This window comes from Gigantopelta aegis, chromosome 3 (genome assembly GCF_016097555.1).
Source record: "Gigantopelta aegis isolate Gae_Host chromosome 3, Gae_host_genome, whole genome shotgun sequence".
Taxonomy (NCBI): Eukaryota; Metazoa; Mollusca; class Gastropoda; order Neomphalida; family Peltospiridae; genus Gigantopelta; species Gigantopelta aegis.
The window spans coordinates 10429531-10455691 of record NC_054701.1 but is presented as its reverse complement, the minus strand read 5'-3'; the positions used below and the strand labels follow the sequence as shown (position 1 = coordinate 10455691).

The 26161-nt window shown below is 35.2% G+C and overlaps 1 protein-coding gene across 1 annotated transcript; it reads left to right on the top strand.

Moving 5' to 3' along the window:
* Nucleotides 1-1547: 1547 nt before the first annotated feature.
* On the top strand, nt 1548-25883 carry LOC121367503 (palmitoyltransferase ZDHHC5-A-like). Its single transcript, XM_041491721.1, has 8 exons — nt 1548-1702; nt 8363-8484; nt 12784-12941; nt 14635-14807; nt 15777-15879; nt 17204-17295; nt 18343-18484; nt 19621-25883. The coding sequence occupies exons 1-8, from the start codon at nt 1611-1613 to the stop codon at nt 20608-20610; spliced, it is 1872 nt and encodes a 623-aa protein (XP_041347655.1). The 5' UTR covers nt 1548-1610; the 3' UTR covers nt 20611-25883.
* Nucleotides 25884-26161: the final 278 nt, after the last annotated feature.

The following is a 26161-nucleotide window of genomic DNA, read 5'->3' as shown; positions in this document are numbered from 1 at the left end:
TGTTAAAACTATATGTGTTATCAAAAATAACAAATGATGTTTTCACCAACGAGTGTGTGGGAAAAAAATAAACACGTTTCGTTCTAAACAATAGCCAACATAAACTTGTATACATATGGAATACAATACAAAATCGTATCTTGTACGTAGTATAAGCCCGGAAATAATTATGTGGGCCATGCTGGTCAAACTTCGTCAGGCACGCCGAAGCAGGGGTGGGTGGGGGGTGGGGGGTGGGGGTGGGCTAGCTGTGGGCTCTAGAAACTCTAGAAACTTTGCTTTGCGCCCTCGATCTCAGTTAGACAACCCCAATGTCTACTTGCTTCCGTCGTGCTAGCCCGAGTATTCTGATTGTAAGAGAGCTAGACGGACATTTGGAAGGTTATACGTTCTTACAATCTTCCAAATGTCCGTCTAGCTCTCTTACAGTCAAGGGTACTCTGACTACCGTCGTACCTGTTTGTGTCTGTCTGGGCTGAAAATGTACCTGTCACCAAATTAAGATGAAATTTGTAAATATTGAAATAAATAATCAGAAATTTTATAGTGTTAGTTATCTTGTATAGTAACAATGTAATATTAATTACCTAACATTATCATTTAGCATGACGATAACATACTATATAGTCATTATTATCATTTCATTCCAGTGTTGGCTAAACCTAGTTATTTCTTTCTTCAGTTGTGAAGAAACTTTTATATAATCTGTCCCACACCTACTGTGTTGATTTTATTGGGGCGGAACGTAGCTCAGTGGTAAAGCGCTCGCCTGACCATTAGTGGGCTATTTCTCGTTCCAGCCACCCGTTTATGTTTTATAACTGCAATCAGGTTAGGGTTGCATTTTATTTTTCTTGTTTATAACTGCAAATATGACCACACCGTCCCCAATCCCATCCCTGGCAACCCCAGTGGCGGTGTCAGAACCAATTAAAGTGTGTTTTCTAACTTATTGCGTTTAAATTATCAAATTATCACACAAAATGTTTCAAACAGAACAGTAGGAAAACAACACTATATTGCCTTGAAAACACGCATGTAGGCATCAACTGATCAAGGTACCCCCATGATATCTCGCTCTTGTCGTTTTCCTTTGCCTTTGGCAAATTCAAAGTTGCCCTTTTAATAAATTTTGAACTACAACCATTCAAAATCCTGGATACGAGTGGTACATCAATAATTTATATTATTAAACTTTAAGAATATGAAGTTTGTATTTTGGTTCAATGTGGAGGTAGCAGCAGAAGGTTCTAAATCGTTACTTACAATACGTTATTTAGATAGCAACTCTATCCCAAAATTCATTGAGGGTACCTGTTTGTATTCTTGCGCACATCCTAATTATATATACACCTATATACTAGTCTGCTTTGCGTACTTTTACCCTATTCATAAAGTAGTTTTAAAATATTTATTACTAGTTCTATACTTTTATGGGATGAATTTTAATATTCATTGAAATAACAGTTAGTGTTTAAATGGAATATATGTCGGCGCGCATTAATTGTATACAATGGAGTTATTCGTCGGAACTTAGGGGAGAAGAAATGCCATCTTTCCTTGTTTTTGGGGTTGATTTGTATATTATGATTTAATTATATGTATTAGTTATGTCTCGGTGCGAGTGTTCAACCCGCATTATACCCGCCACGTGTGCTTGGGGTCTAATAATTATCTGTACCTCATTGTACTTCGTGTTTATGTAAGTTTGCCATTGCAGTTTTGTAAGAAAATTTAAATCGGTCTACTCCCGACTACTGTCTACTTTTTAGTCTTTGAGCATGACGATTCTGTAGTGTAGGAATTTAGGTGAAACCCGAACGTGATTATCTGTTGTTTGTGATTTTATGGTGTATACCTAATTTAATGATGTGCACATTGCATTTTGCATTCTGTATGTAGCTTAATCCAGCTTGTGAATGTAGTGTTCTGGCTAGTGCTTTTAAAATAATTTTAGGGGGGTAGCTGCACCCCTCTTTCATGTTTTGCAACCCTGCTTCATTTTCAATAAGTGTTATGACTTTTCCCCAGTTCTATACAACATGTATCAGGATTAGGGTTAGAATTAGGTACACGCTCAGGATTATGATTAAAGTTAAACCTGGTGGAAATTCAGAACTCTTTGAGTCTACCATTTCTACCTAGCCTACCTTTCTATTTAAAAATGCATACATTTTTTCTATAAACGTTTTATAATAATACAGGGAACAATATTTCACGCGAACCGCCGTTCTGTTCGCGTGTTGGTTAAGCAAAGTTAAATTTACGCAAACTGGTTTACGTCATGACCTGTAAACGTTCAGAAATTAAAACTTGCAAACTCACGCAGACATACTACTAGTATTTCGACAAATGTTTTAGGCTGAATTTTAGATACTTGATGCACAGCAAATGAGTAAACAACATTATATTGCAACATTTGTATTAAATTTGCAACCAGTCTAGATTAGAAAAGTAAATCAGAGTTCGACAAATCTGCTAGCCCGACACCCGTGGCTAGTGGTTTTTAAGTTTGGGCTAGTGAGAACCGCAAAACCACTAGCCCGCAGGGCTAGTGGTTTCCACCCCCCTCCTTATCGCTCGATGGTGGGTTTTTTTGTTTTTCTCTCGGCTGAAATTTCGTTTAATAAATTTGATTGTGACGTTTGTCATCGAATAATATCAACAACGCAATCAGTATATAATGATAATCCACTTGAACTAGGTCTGCAAACTGCAGTAACATGCTATCTCTACATCGCCACAGTTACAGCATGCATTGTTTGCTTTTCCCTTTCAAGTTAATGACATGCGTGTTTTGATTGGTTGGACACGTCACGTGGTAGTTAATCTCGCACTTAAGAACTTGGAAATCACCAATTGCGACGACAGGTTAATATCAATCAAGTAAAGCCCGGTCATGCTTTGAATTTCAGTGTTTGTTTTATTTACCTGTTGTTTTCTAATTTTACACTTCGCTGACATGTGGTTATCGGCAATCAGGAAAACAATTTACTTTAATGGTAACGCACATGCAATGACTCTGCTTGACCTATTTGTGTATCGGTCTGGATAATGCGTCACAGCTGCCGATACAAGATGATACCTTTTTTGTTCATCAATTAACAACGGATTAGATGTCGCCGTTAAATTCTTTTGATATCGGTCTGACACGGGATAATGCCCTGTATTTGAGCAATTGGCATCACCGTTCCTGGCGACATAAATAGTAGGGCCCTAAATGTATAACCCACTACCGAATACACTGAACCATCTATTACCGTGTGTCACACTGTCCTACCCTCAAATAAATTTAATTATTTTGATAGTGGGTTTAGATATCAACCATGAGTTTGCTCAGTTATTTTTCCCCTGGGGGAGCGAAAACGCGAATGACGATGGATCACACTTGACAAAAAAAAGAAACGTACAACACGACAAAAAACTGAAAGTTACAACATGATTTAAGTGTTTGTTTTATTTTACTGTTATACTCGTAAATGTGTAATGTTAGAAAAAATTGTATAAAAATCCAATTATAATTGATCAGGAATTTGGGCTAGTGCTTTATCTTGGTGGGCTAGTGGTTTTCACAAACCCACTAGCCCTGTGGCTAGTGACTTTTCAAAATATTTGTCATACTCTGTAAATGTTCAGTATAGAGTCGAGCCAAAAGTTTTAAAGAAATGTGCTCAGACCGCTGGGGAAGGCTAAATTATCTGCTGCTATTTTATCTCTAAAGGAATATATGTAGACATAAAAAAAAAATTCTCAAGATTTATTGCCCCCAGAACATAGGCAGTGAACAGGTTGGGGAGCCATGGTCACTGCCTTACAAAGTACATATTTAAACAATAGTATCTAAACAAAATATGCTATTTAAATATGTTAATGCTTTCTATGATATTTATAAGATGGAAAGAGAGAGAGGGTGCAACAGCAGTAGATAAGTATAAAGAAGTTGTGGGGATATTGAGAGAGTATTAGTGAATGACATTTTAATTAGTACTCGATTTCCAAGTGGTTACTAGTCATTTCGTACCATAGTTTATGGTCATTTCGTACCATAGTCATTTCGTACCATAATGTTTCGTCATTTCGTACCATAGTGGTTTCATACTCTGTATCTTATTTTTATAGTTGACGAATAAACGTTGACATGTAAACGGTTACTAGTCATTTCATACCATAGTTTATGGCCATTTCGTACCATAGTGTTTTGGTCATTTCACACCTACTTTTTACCATCTCGTACCATAAAGTTTGGCCATTTCGTACCATGGTGGTTTCGTACTCGGTATCTTATTTTTGTCATGGTAAATATACCTTGTAAAGTGAGCACCGGTTGAAATGAACCACTGTTGCCACTGATGATCATTTCATATGATTCGAGACTTGCCCCCCCCCCCCCCCCGTTATATAGGCTTACGTCCTTAACCCACTGTCGACAGATTCTCTGCCTATGCTTGCCTTATTGCTGTTGGATAAACAATCGTTATAATCAACAGTCATGTCAGTATCGATGTAGAATATCACTGTGTGGTCTAGTCTATGATTAAGTATAGCAAAATATATACTATCTTGAAATCATTGTAACTTTATTTCATAACAAAACACAGCACTATACTCAAGCTACAGTTAAAACACTTTTGAAATCACTAGCGTTGCGGTGTCAGTCATCAGTGACATGCACCAATCTGGAACAGATTTTCAGCAGGCGGCCGACGCTGATTTTCCCATCACTATAAAGTGCCCAATTTTCGAAGAGCACCTTTTGTGTGATTCTGGCACCCTTCCTTTTCGTGGGTAATTAAGATTTTTCTGAGATCAGCTTGTCTTAGAAGATCTTGATATGTTATTCGAACACAAGGTGCAAGTTGGTAATTAATATAATGATGGGCGGAAACGTTTGAAGATAAAAGTAATATATCATCTTTTTCTTGTTATTTGTTTGTTTGTTTCTTTCTTAAGGGTGGGGATTCAATATAGCTGCATTAGCCTAATGTTTATTTTTAAAATCAGTAATTCGATATTTTACTATCAGTCAACTAAGCTGCACAATAAATGATTGAGGTATGAAATGACCAAGGTATGAGATGACTAAGGTACGAAATGACCAAACAGACATGGTACGAATTGACAAAATGACCAGGGTACGAAATGGTAAAATTGGGTACCAAATGACTATGGTACGAATTGACTGGTTACCTTCCAAGTGAACTTTCAAAGCATTATTTTTAAATTAAAACATTCTTTCAAAGAGTGTTTTATAGGTTGTCCCCCTGAATCTCCCCGCCCAGGCACGCCTTTGATGTGCGTAATGCTAAAAAACTTTTTGGCTACGCCCCTGTATTTTTTTCAGTACTGGGGCTGATATTCAGTTCTTTTTTGTAAAATATTTTCATTTGTATTTTGTTTTAACTTTGTTTGAGCTAAAAAGTATGTATTTAAAAAATATTTTCAATGCTGTTCGACGTCAAATACCTTTACATCGATCATTTTCAAGTTACATGATTTAAAAAATCACATATTAATCACTAATACACGCACCACAGAAAGAATGGAATATTTGGTATAAATACAATATTCTTTAAATTGGTTTATTATTGATAGAATTAATTGATAATAGTATTTTTGTTTGTACATAAATCCATGTTAAATATTCGAACATGCTTCCCCAGACATCCAGTATCGCGGTTTCTGATTCTTGATGGTGAGGGCAAAAATATTGAAAATAAAAGTAATTTAGTTTAGGTAGGCCTACATGTGCATTATCTAATCAGTTTTGCGAATTATAAAAACAATTGGCGAATTTTATTATAATTTGGCGAAAAAATTACATGTAATAATTGATATTTCGTTAAAATATAACTCAGTTTATGCTATTTTTAAAGTTTGATAGATAATGTGTCGAAATTGAATGCTTACCCAGAGCTAGCCCTGGCTCTATATAGAGAGATTTAATATACTTTTAATCTTTACTCAATTTAACCTGCCATTTTGAATGTCATGTCCTGGCTCAAGTTCGAGGTGGTTATTTTAATCATTTAATACAACCAGTCATCATTATACCTTTTATTTATACTTGGAACATTGAGAAGAAGGAGAATTAAAAAGGATTTTTATTTCTGAAAAATAGTTTTTTAAATATAACAAATTTTTAAGTCCAATCAGCCAGGATGTGACATTATATATTTTGAAAAATAATTGAACGAATGGTAGTTTCCAAACGTAAACCAGGCAGTGCATTCCAGGGTTCCACGTTTCATTTTCTTGTGAGGAATTGCATCGATGTTTGCACGCATTTCTGCAAATGCAAGCAATTATAGCAGGCCGTTAAGTATCCTACTTTTTCCTATTTATTCCCTTTTTTTTTTTTTATGAGCCCCTATTTATCCCTCTTTTTGATGAAATTCCAATTTCCCCCCCATTTTTGGCACTTTTGACCAGTTTTTTTACTCTTCACACCATTTGCTCCAGATGACTTGCTATGAGGCATATTGTGACATCTGTGGCATAGTCATTGAAATCTGAATATGCAGATGAAATGCATGGTTACAGGCTTCCAGTTATTAATTTTCACAATGCAATATAAAGTCATCTTATTTATAATTTCTGAATTTATGGATATGTTTCTGTTTTTTGGTAATATCTGATCTTGTTGAATGCTCATCACATCTATATTGTACGAAGTCAGGCTGAAGCTGTTAGGATTACCTCTGATATACTGGTGCATAGTGTCTTAAGGAAGTAGGACTTCAGTGCTCATTTGCAGGTTGTGCTTTGCTTTCCGTAACAAGTATTCTATTAAATGTGCACACCTGCAGTATCATAATTATTTGACATATTTCTAAAAATTCAGTATTCAGTTAGCACACAGCTACTAAATCCAGCTATATTATCCAGTTGATCTACCAAGAGAAAACTAATATAAAAAATAGTGTCCATACCCACATTCAATCACATACAGAAACACACTGCCATTGCTGCTGTTTTTGATGGTGTCACTGGATCAGCAATGCCTTGTGGGGGGGTTTTCAGTCGACACCCCTGTCATTTCAGAGTTAAAATTTGACCTTGTAACTTTTATTATTCAATAGCATAAAAGGAATGTGTACTGCATTGTGTTGCTTTTTAAAAGTCTTACTCCAAAGAACCAAATCCAACCACTGCATTGTCTGAATAAAAAGTGGTTGATCGGGATGGCTATAAAGGGGTGTTGGGAGGTCATCTTAAAACAAAATAAGTGCCTAATTTATTCCTAGGATATACACATTGTCTTATTTTCCTGTATTATTATGTTTTCAATGGTTTTCTATTTCCATATTTAGTTTTTTGAGATGGCTCACTCACTTGGCCCTTGCAATATTCTCTATTTTGGGACATTTACTTTTATACAAAATTCCTATTTTCTTCCTATTTTGTGGACAAAATTCCTATTTTAACCCTATTTTCAGGCAACAAAAATTCCTATTTTCTTATTTTTTTTACCCACCACCTCACTTGACGGCCTGTTATAGTCATTCCGCGTTTAAGCAGCACCCACTAAATAAATTTACTTCCGGATTTCGTTTTTCGTACCGATGTTCTCGTGCACTGATACAATTTCAGAACGTCCGCATTTTAGTAGGGTTAACTTATAGTTGTGGTAACCTATAAGTTACCAGGCTATATTTTATGGTAACCTGTATATGGGTTACTAGACAATGCTTATTTCAATGCCTGCGATCACCCTCTAATGTAATCCTAGACCTAAGTGTGTTCCTTAAGTTAATTAAATGTCTGACATCATACAACTGTAATTAAAATTTGTTGATTGACTGTGTTATATAAAATGTTTAATTATTTAACTTTTGAACACCACATCTCCTTGTTCATCATACAGTGTACTGCTGACAGAAAATGGCTGGTATGTGTGTTCGTTGTTTTCACACCACATGGCTAGCTCTACCAATTGCAAATTTTAAGAATAGTTGATGAATTTTATTTCAATTTGGTGAATAAAATTGTTTAATGTTAGTATTGTGTTAACTATATTATAGTATATGTTTTGCATTTTTTTAAAATAATTTGGTGGAAAGTTTTGATCACCCAAAGTTAGCACTGCATGAACTAGGACTAAAATGCGCTATTTCATCTGAGAATCCCAGAAAAGGTACATCTTGAATTTCGCAGAAAAAAACCCTAGTCGGTGTTGTACATGTAGATGTTTGTTAGTGTTATATTGTAACTGTTCATAACTGGAATACTTGTTTTAAATTACTACACTGAAAAATCACTACTCATAGAATAGCATTTCGACCCTTCATAGTCTGCATGCATTTATTTTCATGTCACATGGACATTTGTCCCAGTATAATTTAGCCTTGTTTTATTTTCACAGATCGAGGTATCTGCTGCTTGCATACAGTATTGCAATTCCTGTCTACCAGGGAGTTATCACCATATTTATGTTGGCCAACCTGTTTCTGGCAACGTTCATGGATCCAGGGATATATCCTAAAGGTTTGAGCATTTTAAGTCTATTGTAGGTCATATTAGTATTAGGTGATGTAACCAAAATATACTTTCATGGATCCAGGGATATATCCTAAAGGTTCGAGCAATTTAAATTATATTGTAGGTCATATTAATATTAGGTGATGTAGGTTAGAACCATAATATACCATCATAGGCGTACAGACTTCCATTTGGGGTGGGGGATCACCTGATTATTGCCCAAATTACATGGAAATGCTTGAATCTGGATAACGTTTATTCATATTAGCATTACTGCTAAACAACTATATAGGATTGCAGATGAATCAATGCACATTGACATGGATTACAGGGTTAGATCTTCACCATTTTTTCAGGAAAGAAAGAAAGAAATGTTTTATTTAACGACGCACTCAACACATTTTATTTACGGTTATATGGCGTCAGACATATGGTTAAGGACCACACAGATTTTGAGAGGAAACCTGCTGTCGCCACTATATGGGCTACTCTTTCCGATTAGCAGCAAGGGATCTTTTATTTGCACTTCCCACAGGCAGGATAGCACAAACCATGGCCTTTGTTGAACCAGTTATGGATCACTAGTCGGTGCAAGTGGTTTTACACCTACCCATTGAGCCTTGCGGAGCACTCACTCAGGGTTAGGAGTCGGTATCTGGATTAAAAATGCCATGCCTCAACTGGGATCCGAACCCAGTACCTATCAGTCTATAGACCGATGGCCTAACCACGACACCACCGAGGCCGGTAATTTTTTCAGGACTACTTGGCTTTCATTTCAGATAGTCCTTTGAAGTTTCAAGTGTATTGTATCAAATTATGTTGCTTGACCTGTTAAATATGAACTAAAATTATTAGTACACTACTGCATTGCTCAGTGGCTTTGGTATTATATGGGACGTTTCTTCTCCCCCGATCATGACACCTAGATCTGAGCCTGTATATATATTTGATATAAAATCTTTACACGCCCCCCATCCCCCACAGGCTCTGCAAATTGCTTACTGTTATGTCATGCGAAACTGAAACATTCAACTACCTACTCCAGTTGGGTTATGAATATTGCAACACAGTGAATAACAGATAACAGACAAAATTATAATTTAAAATATTTCTTTACAATAATACTATAATAAAATAGTTCTTAACTATTATTATAAAGAAATATTTGAAACTTTTTGTTTTAACTCGAACGATCTGTTATTCATTGTGATCTGTTATTGATACACTGACAGTACTATGGCTGAAATATAGTGTAATTATGTGTAGACCAATTATAATTGGTTCAATCAAAACATTCTTTAATGTTATATAACTTAGGACTGGCCATATCCTAAAATTTTCAATTAAACTACTATTCTATGAAAATGTGTGAGGTATCACGTTATTTTCCAAATTCAAGATGATTGTATTTTGGCAGAAGACTGCATAAACTACAAAATGTGTAACTCGCGCATGTTCAGTTTAGTCCGGATGCGGTAACATTTAAAAACAAAACCGCATCGCATACTGTAAATGAATGTGATGTGATGGGGAACTAGTGAAGTTAATTGCGATACAACTGTTTTCTGAACAAGCCTCTGTTTCTGCTTTTTGAAATAGGTTAGCATAGATCCACAAAATGTTTCATTTGTGGCAAATAAATTTTAAAATTTCCAGGTGGTCGGACGGACTACGTGTTTGCAGCTTCAGGTAGTCCTGTTAATTTTCAGGTAGTCTCAGACTACCGGACTACCGTTAAGATCGAACCCTGGATTACAACTCGCTACACAAGTTTCAGAGATTGCTATGATTAGAAATATTACTAACCAAGATTTTGAAAACAAAATGTTCCATAATGTGATTAGAATGATGGAAATACATGGTGAAAACGTTTCAGGCAAGCTTTGTTTGCCCAAATATCTCTTTATCTTTCTTGCACGAATTTGAGGATTTTCTCCAGGTGCCCACAGTCTCATACGTTTATAAATGAAGACATTTTCAGAAATAGAAAATGTTTTTTCTTCCTGATTGTTGAAAGTTACGATATAACAATCCTCAACCACTGATTGACTCTTGTTATGTTTGGACCAGTCTAAGTTAACAGGGGTCAGTTGGTCAGTGGTCAGACTAAGTATTCACAAATTGATAAAACTATCCCAAGTTTTCTATGTTTTAGAGGAATAGATGTAATATATCAAGTGATCTCTGTATATATATGATTTTAAGCATATAAAGTTGTTTACTTTGGCAGCAGCAGTAAGCAACGTTGCCACTGGCCTACTTCAGGGATGTAATTTTTCTGCTTTTTTAATCTGGGACCTATTCCACAAAGAGTGATGTAAGATCACCATAAATTCAGAGCTTGTCTGATCTGCAGTCGGCCCATTGGACTATTTCTCCTTCTAGCCAGTGTACCAAGACTGGTATATCAAAGGCTGTGGTATGTGTTATCCTGTCTGTGGGATATTGCATATAAAAATTCCCTTACTACTAATGAAAAAATGTAGCGTGTTTCCTCTCTTAAAACTTTGTCAGAATTACCAAATATTTGACATCCAATATCCGATGATTAATAAATGAATGTGTTCCAGTGGTGTTATTTAACAAAAACAAACTTTAAACTTAGATGCATAACATACGGTGATCGTAGTGCTATGATCCATATTTAGATGCATAACATACGGTGATCGTAGTGCTATGATCCATATTTAGATGCATAACATACGGTGATCGTAGTGCTATGATCCATATTTAGATGCATAACATACGGTGATCGTAGTGCTATGATCCATATTTAGATGCATAACATACGGTGATCGTAGTGCTATGATCCATATTTCAGGGTTTTTTAGTGTAAAATGATTGACTTTAAAATGAAGACACTGGATTTCATCTGAAAAGCTGAAAAATAACCTTTCTTTTAGTGTGGTATAAAGTTTACAATTTTTTAAGTGTCATTTCATCTTTTATTTTTACACAAGTGTATCACATTCCTATTACTAGTGAACACTGATACATTAAGAACGCATTGGCAGCTGATTGTGACTCATAGCACATTCCGGATAGGCAATACATTCAAAGTACAACAACCACATTCGTCCTTGGGTCACTTTGACATTGTAGTGAATTTTGTCAAAAGTTATCTCCCTTCTTGTCTGAAGATGTGAATTCTCGTGTAATGGGCAGAATAACATTAAAGGGACATGTCCTATATTTTTTTACACTAAGGCATATTTTTAACTATTAGAACCATTTATGATCACTGGAATCAAACATTCCTTATATTTTATTGTTTAGATTATCCATTTCCGTACACTCTAAGTGTTTCTGTTTATCGTGGTGTTTCTAGTACCACAAAATGCTTTTAAAAAATATTTTTAAAGACGCACGTGCGTCTGAGAAGTAACTGTTATAAGAGTCGAGTTTTAGTCATTTTAAAGGATATTTCCCTGTTTCAGCATTACATACTCTTTGTTTCACGCTGTTGTACAGGTACGTTAGTTTGCGACAATGTTTGGTTGTAGTAAGGACAGTCATTGTATCAAGATCTTATTGTGCTTTGTGTCAATCTACATTTACAGGTACGTTAGTTTGCGACAATGTTTGGTTGAACTTGTAGTAATGACAGTCATTGTATCAAGATCTTATTGTGCTTTGTGACAATCTACATTTACAGGTACGTTAGTTTGCGACAATGTTTGGTTGTAACTAGTAATGACAGTCGTTGTATCAAGATCTTATTGTGCTTTGTGACAATCTACATTTACAGGTACGTTAGTTTGCGACAATGTTTGGTTGTAACTAGTAATGACAGTCGTTGTATCAAGATCTTATTGTGCTTTGTGACAATCTACATTTACAGGTACGTTAGTTTGCGACAATGTTTGGTTGTAACTAGTAATGACAGTCGTTGTATCAAGATCTTATTGTGCTTTGTGACAATCTACATTTACAGGTACGTTAGTTTGCGACAATGTTTGGTTGTAACTAGTAATGACAGTCATTGTATCAAGATCTTATTGTGCTTTGTGACAATCTACATTTACAGGTACGTTAGTTTGCGACAATGTTTGGTTGTAGTAATGACAGTCATTGTATCAAGATCTTATTGTGCTTTGCGTCAATCTACATTTACAGGTACGTTAGTTTGCGACAATGTTTAGTTGTAGTAATGACAGTCATTGTATCAAGATCTTATTGTGCTTTGTGTCCATCTACATTTACAGGTAGTTTTTACAGTCATTGTAAAGAATAAGCTGTTTTTACATTAGTTTTATGTCTTCGATATATGACATATTAGTAACAATATGCTGGTTTTTTCAGCTCATGAAGATGAATCAAAAGATGATGATTTTCGAGCACCACTGTACAAAAATGTTGAGATAAAAGGCATCACTGTGCGGATGAAATGGTGTACCACTTGTCAGTTCTACAGACCGCCACGGTGTTCACATTGCAGTGTCTGTAATACTTGTATTGAGGTACATAATGCTGTTTCTTGTTTAATTTTTCTTTTTTTAAACCCTAGCATATAAAGTCCTCTCACAGGGAACACCATTTTTCATACTATGAAATTTACTAGAAGTTATTTATTTATGAGCTGATTGTTTTCTAAATTGCACATAGAAATATAATTTCTAAACCACTGACTCTTTTTTTTCTGGTGACAAACCAAACTGAAATTATTTACAAAAAAACTCTTCTGTAGGAGGATAGGACAGACTAAATGATATGCTACATCAAGATACTTATTTCCCAGCCAGTGCTTTAAATACCTGGCCATTTGATACAAATGGGCAGTTATCACTCTTTAGGGTAAAAAACTAAACTTGTTTGTTGCGTATGTTGGAAGTGGTAATGTTTTGATTAATTGGTTTAGTGGACCTGTTTTATGCATTGCTAATAATTATGTTCAGGTTTTATGATTGTGTGCATGTAAAATTGAAACATTAGCATTTTGTCCTGTGGTCTGAGGTTGATTAATTTTGTTTTTACTTCAGTTTGTTTACACTTTATTCAAAGACTTTTATTGGTTTATTTATTTAGTTGCTGCAAACTGATGATCAATTAACCCCCCCCCCCCCCCCCCCCCCAAAATGTAACCTCAGTATGTTTGACACCATTTGCTTCATTTAATCTTACACAATGCAGTTTTAATATTACATCGGTTATGTATATAATCTTATGCAAGGTTCAGACTACCAACTGCCACCACACAGTTGGTCAACTTTCTGCTTTCAAGACTTCTACGACTCCAGATGCTAGTCTAAGCAACTCGATTTTTGTTGTACACGACTTATACGACTGATTATTAGTTGTTAATCTGAGCACACCCATCGTAAGTTGGCAGTTGAGAAAATTACAACACAACTGTCAAGTTGGCCAACTTCGTCATGTCAGTTGACAGTCTGAACCTAGCATAAGATTCCACTGAATGTTTGATTACTTTCATATTTTAGATTATATACTGCTTTTCTTGACCTACAGACATTTGACCATATACTGCTTTTCTTAGGTTTCACTACACAGATGTCATCTGCCATTGAAACCCATGTTAAATTACCCAACTTTAAATGAAGATTGCCAATAGAACGGGTTCTCGTTGGCACTAACAACATACACCATTGCAAACATATATTATATAAGCGTTTATTTTCACTCCAAAATTGAGAACATTTCTGTCTCAGTTTTTTGCTATATGACCTCATCTGGCTGTAGTACCGGTCCGAACAGGTGGTTCATTAACCGATTCACTTCAGCTGTCTCTTGCGCTATACATCCCTGTCCCAAAAGGTCAATGCACAATATTACAAATTAGCATGGGCAAAATACAGCCAGAAGGCTAACCATTAAACATACATATTGTTTTAAGTCTTCACCATTTCCTAGAAGTGAATATGTGAACCATAACTTGTGTCACAGTTAGGAACTATAGTGGACCGTGATGAATGAACTCTCAACCAGGAAGTGATCTGTGTAGTGAGACCATACATTTACAGACATTTGACCATATACTGCTTTTCTTTATCTACAGACATTTGACCATGTACTGGTTTTCTTTATCTACAGACATTTGACCATGTACTGGTTTTCTTTATCTACAGACATTTGACCATGTACTGGTTTTCTTTATCTACAGACATTTGACCATGTACTGGTTTTCTTTATCTACAGACATTTGATCATCATTGTCCTTGGCTCAACAACTGCATAGGAAAGAGGAACTACCGTTACTTTTTTCTCTTTTTATGTACTCTGTTAGTGCATAAACTTAGTATATTTTCTCACTGCGTCCTCTATATGCTGGACCACAAAGAAATGATTGGAGATGTCGGCACCACAGTTTCGTATCCTTTGTATTATTAAACAATATTTTGTGTGTTCTGTAAGAGGATTCTGTCTAACCTTCATGAACAGATTTTGTTTCCGCCAGTTTAGAGATGTGGAATATTTCCTTGAAAATTATTAAATGTGGTTAATTTAAAGAAAAACTTATTAGTCAAATTAAAGCAATGGGCTAATTTAACAGTGTACAGGGTGAGTGTTTTAACAAAAAAAAATATATATTGGAAAAAAAATTATACTGCCCACAATTATAGGTTTCAATCTTTTAAATGTTTATATTTGTCTCTTTCTTAGTTTGTATTTGGATTATTAATAATAATATTATAAAATGTTTTTCAATATATCAATATCTTATCACAATTTATATGATATGAGAATGAAACACATTTAGTGGGTTTCTTCAAAGACTACATGTTAGAATTATCATATTTTTGACGCCAGTAGCCGATGATTAATAAATATGTTTTAGTGGTGTCGTTAAATAAAACAGACTTTCACTGTCTGCTCCAATAGTTTTTAGTATATTGTTTACAAAAATACTCTGATGTTGTAGTATCATGAAATATTTTGCTTATTATTTAGGCATAGCAGTGCTTAGCAATGGCCATTCTTCACATTACTGTCCATCATAGCAATACATAACACTGTGCTATCAGTATTTTATTGACATTTCCTTTTAGGTAAGTACTGCATTAATAGCCCATTCCAGACATGCTTTCTCTACATTTTTACCCCCTCATATTTGAATATCACAGTAATATATAAGTAAGTTTGGTTTTCCATAAGTGACAATAGAAAAATATCTTTCATGAAAATGTATTATTATTTGTTTTGCAGAGCAGATATCAATCCAACAAAACTTGATGTAGAAATACTAAAAATAACTAAAATATGTGAATGCAAATGTTGACAGTAAATTGAGTGTATCAGTGTGTAGGTAACTCAACTGTAAATCTCCTTGACAACAGCAGTATTGTTCTCATGTGTATAATAGGTCTGTTGTTGATACCTGTGGCCGGTCTCTCGGGATTCCATGTGGTGCTCGTCTCCAGAGGAAGGACTACAAATGAACAGGTCTTTTGAATGTTTTAAATATAATTACTACACCTTGATTCTCCTTTTTAGATTTTGTATTATCATAAGTTAAATTATTTTTTAAAAATGCTAACAAGAAAACCCCATTGATGAATGATTTTTGAGAGAGAAACACATTTGAATGCAAAGATACTTTGATTATTTTATAATATATATAGTGATTGTTTTGGGTTGGGTGTTTTTGCCACGTGCTCTACTTTATCTTTACCTAGCAAGATATGTTCAGAATAAAAGCTTGTTAAAAGATGCCAATTGTCGAAATTTACATTTTGGTTAATGTACAGAGAAACCCCTCAAAACTCGACCCTGGGTAAATTGGATTGTCTTCAAAATGGCAGTTTTCATGGTCCATCTTACTTCTCTAAATTGAACCCCAGATGCATAATCTAGTCTCAGTGTGTTTATTTAATGTAAATTGTGCCCCAGAAAAACTGCTTTGGTGGCGCAGTGGTTAAGCCATCGGACTTCAGGCTGGTAGGTACAGGGTTCGCAGCCCGGTACCGGCTCCAACACGAAAATAAGTTAAAATGAAATGAAAACATGACAACTGGATTAATATAAATCATAATGGCACCACTAATTGCTCCAAATATCATTGATTAGGAGTCGTCAGATAATTACAATGTAGCTGTCAGTGTAACGTGATCATTATTACAGGTAGCTAGTTGTTGACAAGTAGCTTTGATGTTTAATTAACTATAGTAAATAATTGCACTGTGTATTGGAGCTTTAATGTAAGTCGAATTAGGTGGAGTTTTGCAGTCCCACATAGCATTTACGATGGTGACTGACAAGCAATATTTCATTTACTGTGTTCATTGTTTGCACTGCCACTTAATAGTTTATTTAATGTTGATTTCCATTTCCATTTTCAAAAGTCACTGTTAAAATATTTTGAATGTTCTATTTTATCTACATTCAATTGGTTTCATTTCTGAAACTTATGTCACTTTTTAAAAATATCAATACACAACAGAATTGTATTAATCAGCAGGGAACATTTTGTTTTCAAAATCTTGATTGGTGATAGTTCTAGTCAATTGAAAATTGATTAGCAACTACTGTTTAAAGTTTTAAATCTGTGTAGCAATACTGAACAAAATGTTCCATGAATCAGAATTAAAAACCTCAAGCCTGATAGGCCTAAAAACCAAACTTTTACTTGGTCCTGTGGATGTTCAGTTTAGAGGGGTTTTATTGTGTTACAAATTTTATTTGCCACATTTAAAGTGTTTTTAGTTTGTAACATTGGGCAAAAATGAATGGTTTATACAACTTGTTAACTCGAAGAGTTCTGTTTCAGGTCACAGGGAAGTTTAAAGGTGGTCACAATCCGTTTTCTCGTGGGTGCAAGTCAAACTGTGCATATGCACTCTGTGGACCTCAGTGGCCAAAGTGAGTTTAGTCTCATTTTCATCATAAGTTATTAGAGTTTTTAACTATACATTTTGTTATGTCTGATCTAGATTATTGTAATACTGCTGTGAAGTTGTTCAATCTTTATTTTCTTGTGTGAAAAATTAGCTGATTGCATGGTAACAGCAGGTTTGATCCTTTATCATATATTGTCCAACACCATATTACCTTATTTAAAATGTGTTGAGTGCATTATTAAATAAAACAATCATTCCTTCTCAACCAGTGCCCTACAACTGGTATATACTATGCATATAAAAGATAACATTTTGCTTATGAAAAAAATAGTGCGTTTCTTCTAGGACTTTGTTTAAAAAAATTACCAAATGTGGTTTGACATCCAATAGCCAGTGATTTATAAATGAATGTGGTTTGACATCCAATAGCCAGTGATTTATAAATAAATGTGGTTTGACATCCAATAGCCAGTGATTTATAAATAAATGTGCTTTAATGGTGATGTTATACAAAACAAAATATTTTTTTGCTAACATAAAAGGATAGAGAAATCATGTGCAGTCAAGATTCAGTGTTAGATGCTTTGTCTACAAAGAAGAATTATGGTATATCAAAGGTCATGGTATGTGCTATCCTGTCTGTGGGATGGTGTATATAAAAGATCCCTTGCTATTGATGGAAAAATGTAGTGGGTTTCCTCTAAGACTATATGTCACAATTACCAAATGTTTGACATCCAATAGCCGATACTTAATAAAACAAACTTTTAACAAAGGAGAATTGATCTTGACCATGTGTTGTTCCAACTCTCTCGGACTGCCACTTTATACGCACACAAGTACAGGCACTTTAAACGTCATAGCTTATTACATACTCAATAAGCAAATGGGACGTGCACATAGATGTACATAGAATAATAATAATAGCTCAAGTAAGAAACCTTTAAAGCATTTTACAGAACTATTGCTCAGATTAGTTTGAGGGCGAAATACCTGTAATGAAAGTAGACTAACCGTTTTCACTTCTTGTTTTCATTTCAGTGTATAATGTTCTATTTGACCATTACAGGTTAGTTTCATACATTCCAAAAACGAGAACAATACAGATCGATTCATCAAAGGTCACGTACGTGGCCGCGGATAAAGACGTGAAGTTGTATCGAGAGACAAACTCTAATGGTATTCAGAGAAGTGGCAGCAAAAGCAGTGCAGTGAGTACCAACTTTTATATAGAGTTTATAACACAGCATTAAAACATACTGGTGCCATTTTTACTTGAACATGTGGAGTAGGTAAGAATAGTAGAAATCCAGCCACTCTTGACTTGCACACAATGCATAATTTGGGCTTAATGAATACTGTTCAATAATAATTATTAATTTTAGACTAGCCCATCTAAATTTGCACCGAAATTATATTACATTAATAATTTATATAGGTTAGGAATGTTAATATTTTTCTTTAAGGGCGCAGCCAAAATTTATTAACCCCAATTTTCCCCTTTTTTATACTTTTGGTGTTAATATTCAAAATTTAAAAATTGACCGTATTTGTTAGGTTATCCAAATCCCAAGTCAGACCCCCGATCCTATCGGAGGCGGGACTCAGGATATGTGTGTTTAAAACCCAAGTGGTATATGGACATGTTAAACCATTTACTAAGCTAAGTAGAATAACATTTTCAGTTCAGTATCTTCAATATTTAATTATAATTTGTTTTGTTTAGGGCCCATACATAACATGCAACCTATTTTTGTTTGCCATGCTAGTTCCTTTTCTCTGTTTGTTTTTTTGTGTTTTTTTCACCGAGTTTTGTGATCACATCTAGTTGTCTATGTTTTCTAGTGATTCTGTTAGTATTTGGGTGCGAGTTGGTTATGTAAAAATTATTTACTTTGTTGTATATGTTTAAATATATTATTTGTGTAGATTCTTAATATCATAAGAAAGTCACATTACGTACATAAACTGTTTCTCTGCCAATGCCACTCGGTTGCCATAGTACCCATAATACAAAATGGTTTTCTTTATAATAAAGAACAATAAATTCCTTAATCTGACAGTGCCTTCTGAATTGGGTACAGTATCTAGTTTGTCCAAAAGAAACTTAATCGATCCCATTGCACAAATTTCACACAATTATAATCCAATCATATAAATCCAGGTGATGGACGAATGAAAAACGGGTTACTGAAATGTAGACATGCGCAAACAATATGCCTGGGTACATGATGTGCATTAGTAACAGCAATAAATGTTTTCATGCCAGTGTGTGTGTGAGTGTGTTGTATGTTCAAGTTAGTGTTTGATATTTGAGCCAGCTTACAAACTGTATTGTTTGTTTCAGAACCGTTACACTGTTGACTGGGAAGAGGACTACAAGGGCAGCCAGTCGCTGGATTGCGAACCTTCTCCACCGACAAGAAAGCAGAGCGATTCCTACACTAATCTCTTTGATAATACACAGCCTCAGCCAATGGCAGTGGGTGCTACATTTAATGCAAGTCAAGCAAATCATGTGTCACACGAGTCTCCACGTCCCAAAAATCGCAGTTTGTACGAAAGACCTTTACATTGGTCACCCAAGCACAAGAGTAGTCTTCAACCTGACCAGGCACCTATAGCAACAATTGAGGATTCAAATCTTTCCGGCAAGCCTTCACCAGTCACCCCTATGACGCCAGTGATTCCAAGCTACGGTGAGATCAACAGTCCTGTTTTACAACGAGGGATTCCAAAAGGATATCAGAAATACATAGACCGCCGGAATGTAGCCATGAAACATGCACCCACATATAATCATTCCAGAACTTCTAGAGATTCTGTGCCTGTTGCGCATTACAATGAAAACAATTACCCTCCTTCAGACTCTAGACTTGGGTACAAAAACAGTCTCTCAAATCAATCTCCAAAAGAGTTTAGTCCTGTTTACTCTCAGCAGAGCCGCTCAAGGGAAGAGTTGAATTCTCACCACCCTCCGGCAAGGAGGGAGTCCGAGGGCCAACACAAGTACCCAGATCCAGAAAGTCAGTATCCTCGGTCGAGAGTAGAAAAAAACAGTCCACAGTTGTACCAGCATAGAACAAGGACTGAACAGGCTGGGCCACCTATGTCTGGCCCCAGCCAGCCAATGCCAAATTCCATAATTGGTGCTATCAAACAGGATGAGGACTATTCCGCCCCAAGGCGGCCGTTGTCGTTCGTTCGTGCTCTGGAAGTTAGTCAGACTGTCGACCAACACAAACGGGCTCAAAATCAGAGATTGGCAGAGTCTCGGCAACAGAGAAACGAAAATAGCCAGAGTATATATGATTCATCGTACGAGGTGTCTGTGTGAGATTTGTGCATCACCTTGTCGATTGGCACAGTTAGTGTGGTACACATTGTCTGTTGAAATCACTGTGATGTCTCATTTGGTTTTCATGTAGCTGATGTTTGGTATTTAAAAAATGCGGAACTTGATTTGGAATCTGTGAGTCATTTGATTGGTGTAGTCATGCATGTGATGTTTTATATTCAGGTTAGTACTACAGTCGAGTATAAACGGAACAAAATATGTTGCTACTGCTGTCATTATAATCAAACTCAGGAAAATATTTTTGTTCCTGGTTATTTTTTTATCAGCAGATTTTAATGCCACACCTCCTCCACCAGTTGCAATTTGTTTTACTGTGGGGTTTTATGTGATGCTCCTTGCCAATGTAGTTTATTTCATGCTATTTATTGTTAGAAAGTAGTGTACTGTCTTTGGGGAGCAAGGAATGGAAATTAAGGTTACTTTAGCGGATATATTGTCTCTAGTTAAGTAAACTATTAGTCTACTTATAAGTATAAGCATAAATGCAGTGTTACATATTATTTGAATCCTTTTTTTTTACAAATGCATCATTCATAAAAAGTTAACAAATCATGCGAAAATTTCTTAATGTTTTCGCCTTGTATTTTTGGGAATTTTGTCCAATATATTGTTGACTTTGAATTACAAAACTTTCATTGTTTTTTTTTTTATGGCAGTCTGTCCATTTTTAATCAAATCAACACAATTTGTCAGTTGTGGGGGGTTTTTCCCACTGGCTTGATATATATTTATATATATATATATCATCAGTCAGACTTTGAAATCTTACATAAATACACAGTGGCATATTTACGGAAAATAGTGCTTATGGCAAGCACTGAAATTATGCCCCTATCCAAACATCTGACACCCATCTTTTAGATAACGTCTGACTTTAATAGAAACTGCTCAGTGGCGCCTCTTTCAAGTGCCCAGGGCACGTGCCATACCTACCATACTCTAGGTATGCCACTGTAAATACGTGAAGTAAACGCATGTAGCACCGAGAAAATGTTTGTCAAAGAAATAGGGTATTTTCCACATAGGCCACTAAAGTAAACTGCAACATATTTCTGTTGTGGTCCTACTAAATGGTGATCAGTCAAGTCTTGTTTAAACATACCTACAATGTGGTTGTGTTAAATAAAAAAACCTGGGACCAAACATTTCTGATGTTTCTGTGTCTGCATGCATACAGACTTTCATTGTTTGATTTGTTGTTAATATTGGATTGGAAATGTTGTGGTTTTGAGTTCACCAGTTGATTACTAAAATGACAGAAAATGGTATTATCTAGAACTAAACTAATGAAGTAATATGTTGTGATTGTAGTTTGACTGTGATATATTGATTGACTAACTTGTTTGTAAATTTGTTGAATTCTGTTTTATTGCAGTCTGTTCATAGGTATGTACTCATTGAGCCTTGTAAGAATATAATAACTTCACACTATTGGAATCAGGTGCGTGTACAGGGGGGGTGTGGGGGGGGAGGGGGGTTCCTAGACATGCTCTCCTGGAAATGTATTGAAAAGTTAGAAATTTTGCTTGTGAAGGTGGGGAGGGAGTTTGATCCCAAAATGCGGCTGTGAAGGCATTTAACATTTTATTACAATATATCTAAAGACATTTTTTACCCATTCAATAATTTCCCTTGAATTCCATGTATATTGAATAAAAGACCAGAACTAGTCTACATTTTGTACGGTAATTTTTTTTTCGAGTACTGTTCCTATATTGATATTCTGTCATTTACTACAATATGCAAACCTCGTGGCAGTCTTATGCAACATTTTGCAGAACTTTAATAACCTTTTAATTTAAAATAGAAAAGAATAGAATCTATTGGTAGAAGGTTTCAAATGTGAAATCATGCTCTATCAAAAGGCTACTCCTTTCAGCTAGCAGCATGAAGTCTGTTATATCTGTTGCACAGAACAGCATTTGCCCTATACTTTGATACTAGTATAGTGGTCATGCCGAAAGTTTAATAACTTTGCAGTAGGTCCACTGATGGAGAGAAATTGAGAATGCTACACTAGATATACGGAACTCAGGAACTTTCCATGGTATCTGACCATACAAAAGTGAAGTCTGATACCATGGGAAGTTAACAGGTTTCATAAAAATGGTATCTAGCAACAAACAAGCGTTGTATTTTATTTATAACCCACTTTTAAATAATATAAATTCTGACGGTTACTTCCAACATATCCCATCAAGACATGGGAATGCACACAGTTAAGAACAGGGAAGATGACGTTGCTTACCAAATTAAGGATATTTTGCAACTAATAAGCAAGTTGTGGTGCATATGAAATTTGTACGACACACCCAGACATTAACAAGGTGGGTAATAAATTCTATAATACACATCATTTCAAGTGAAGTTCCCTGATATACATCCTACTCTATTGAAGTTGTAAAATGACTTCAATGTTTTTTAAGGCCAATACATTGCTTATTTAACAAATTATTAATGGGAGAAGAATTTGGTCAGTAGCCTGTAATTAGTGAGGTTTTTTGTGCAATACGTTTTTGAACCACACAATGGCTGTTACATTTCCAGTGCCCAGTGAACTTATTTTACTGTTGAGACCAAAAGGTTTGAAGATATTACAGGGGTGGAATGATTTTTAATCTTTCAAATTAAGAAAAAAATTCCTTGAAAGAACTTAATCATATGTATGCTTGGCAAATTCAGCAAATTGTAAACCCTTAATCAAGGTTGCACATTAATTCATCCCAATCAGTTGATCATTTTAAGCTTTTTGTATTTGAAATTCAGATCTATGGCATTTATGAGATAAAGATATGTTTCTGGAATTGGTTACCATTTTGTCTACTACTTTTTGACATGGCTGTCACATATCTGAAATATTTTATTTTAAAATATTTGTTTGTTGCATTAACTGTACAAAAGTGTTGAACAATGTATATTTAAAATAGTTACCTGGATTGGTTTGTGGTTTGGTTTCTTCACTAATCAATATGTAAGTAATAAATTATTTACTATACCAGTTAATATTTTGTTAAACATCACAAATATGCTACTAAAATGGTTTGATTATCTGTATCGGAATTGACATTGTACTTAATATGGAGCATGAAGTTAATAGCGCTGTGCATGTAGTGAACTGTAGTCATTTATATAAATCCCTGCATTCTTTCACCATTGTAACCAAATGGCAGCATTTATCGTTGCATATATTAGCATCAACAACATGTTTGTTTTTGGTGGAATTGTCCATTTTTTCTTTATAACAAGAACATTTTAATTGGCCTACCTAAAATATGTGCAGATTTATTGATGAAAATATATACGGCTTGTTATTATATTTTGTAACTTATTTAACTGGCAGCAATTTCAGCTTGAAAGATGTATCCGCTTCAGTATCACCATGTCATACTCATTATATTGAATTTGTGTTTCCTAACAACATAATTAATTATTCATATTTTGTGAATGTGTGAAATCAGTTTAGGCATTGTTTTAAAACTGTTGACCCTAGTTTCAGAGGTAGATACCTTTTCTGGTTTGTATAAAATGTATTTTGAGCAACACCAAAACAACTAGAAACTTCTATTGCTAGAGTTGATAATAAAAGCAGTGTTTTAAGTATTGTGTAAACTAATGGTAAAAAAGCTGTAAATGCCGATCATATTTTACACAGCCTGAAAGCTAGGGTCAGCTGCATAATGATTTTTTAGTACCTGATGGTAATAAATTATAATACGTGTAAAATGCCTGGGTGAAATGATCAATGAAATTTGGTATATTTAGTTGCATTATCTTCATGTAATAAATCTGCATTGACCATATATTTTCAGTTTGTGCCGGTAATCTTGAACATGTTACAAATAAGTCCATTTGCAGCTTGGCTTCGACAATATTTTGTCATGTCAGATGTCCTTCCTGTCATCATTTAAAACATCAATTTTGTAATTTTGTTACTTTGAACATATTTTTGGTCTGATCCTATTTTTATTTCACAATATTTTAATATAATCTATTGCCATTAATTATCCTATGGATTTTAGCGTTGTCTGATATATTTATTTATGTATGTGTTCGGGCAATGGCTGAACAGGATGACATAAAAGCATTGCTGATGTGTAGCCCAATGTGAGGAGCATGGACAAGAGATCAGTGGATCTCTCCAAGGGAATTTTTGAAAAGGTATGTCAGCATATAACATTTTCTAGCATCAGCAACACAAAATTGGTGTAATGTAAACGAGAAAAGTGTAGATTTAAAAGGACAATTAAATTTCCATTACATTCATAACAAGATAAAGTCATCCCATTGGTCCAGATGAAGATATGCCTTGCAGTTAAATTTTTTAATACATTTTATTTGAAACACATGTGATTACTCGCCTGGTGCCATTTCAGGAGAGTGATCTTCAGCTCACCTTGATTTTGCCCATGGTGAAGATAGATCTGTACCAACCAGTAATCCATGACTTGTATATCAATGACTTGTATATCAAAGGCTGTGGCATGTGCTGCTTGAACATTTCCATGCAGCTTATTGGGTAGCCTATTTGGTGGCAGCTTTTTTAAGTTAAGATGTCAGGCTAAGTATTCAGTATTAAGTTTTTAACACTATCATGTTAGTCCTTGTTTGTATGATTTGACCTAATAGTTGAGTAGGAAACAATAAACATGGGAGTTATGAAATTGATCCAGAGTATAATGTAAGGCTTTTAGCATTTATAAATGTATTTGATCAAGTTCTGACCTTTGTAGATGCAGTGTTCGAAATAATGTTTTGAAACTACTTGCAAAATCTGCACCTACTAATTTCAACTACCTACAAGACAACCTGCAGTCTTATCATTGAAACCAAATGTGGAAGTTGCTTGGGGTCATCAAATAAATGTGATTAGTAGCACACACAGCAAGTGACATAAAGAATAACCTTTGTTACACACCCGTTGGTAAGAACACCATGTGGGTTTTTTGTGATCTCTCAGCAATAACACACTGCTGTTGATTTAAAGACATATGATTGGCTGCTATTAGATGTTGACCTGGTAACAATTGTCATACCATCCAATGAAACAAACAGAATTAATTGTGACAATAAAGTTGACCTGAAACTGATTACTCTGTGACATAAGTTTTAGTTGGAAAGAAGCATGTGAAAATAGAATACTACATGTGTGTCCATTAGATACTATTTATCTTGCATCTTGTTTAAAAATTAACCGGCCTCGGTGGCGTCGTGGCAGGCCATCGGTCTACAGGCTGGTAGGTACTGGGTTCGGATCCCAGTCGAGGCATGGGATTTTTAATCGAGATACCGACTCCAAACCCTGAGTGAGTGCTCCGCAAGGCTCAATGGGCAGGTGTAAACCACTTGCACCGACCAGTGATCCATAACTGGTTCAGCAAAGGCCATGGTTTGTGCTATCCTGCCTGTGGGAAGCGCAAATAAAAGATCCCTTGCTGCCTGTCGTAAAAAGAGTAGCCTATGTGGCGACAGCGGGTTTCCTCTAAAAAGTGTCAGAATGACCATATGTTTGACGTCCAATAGCCGATGATAA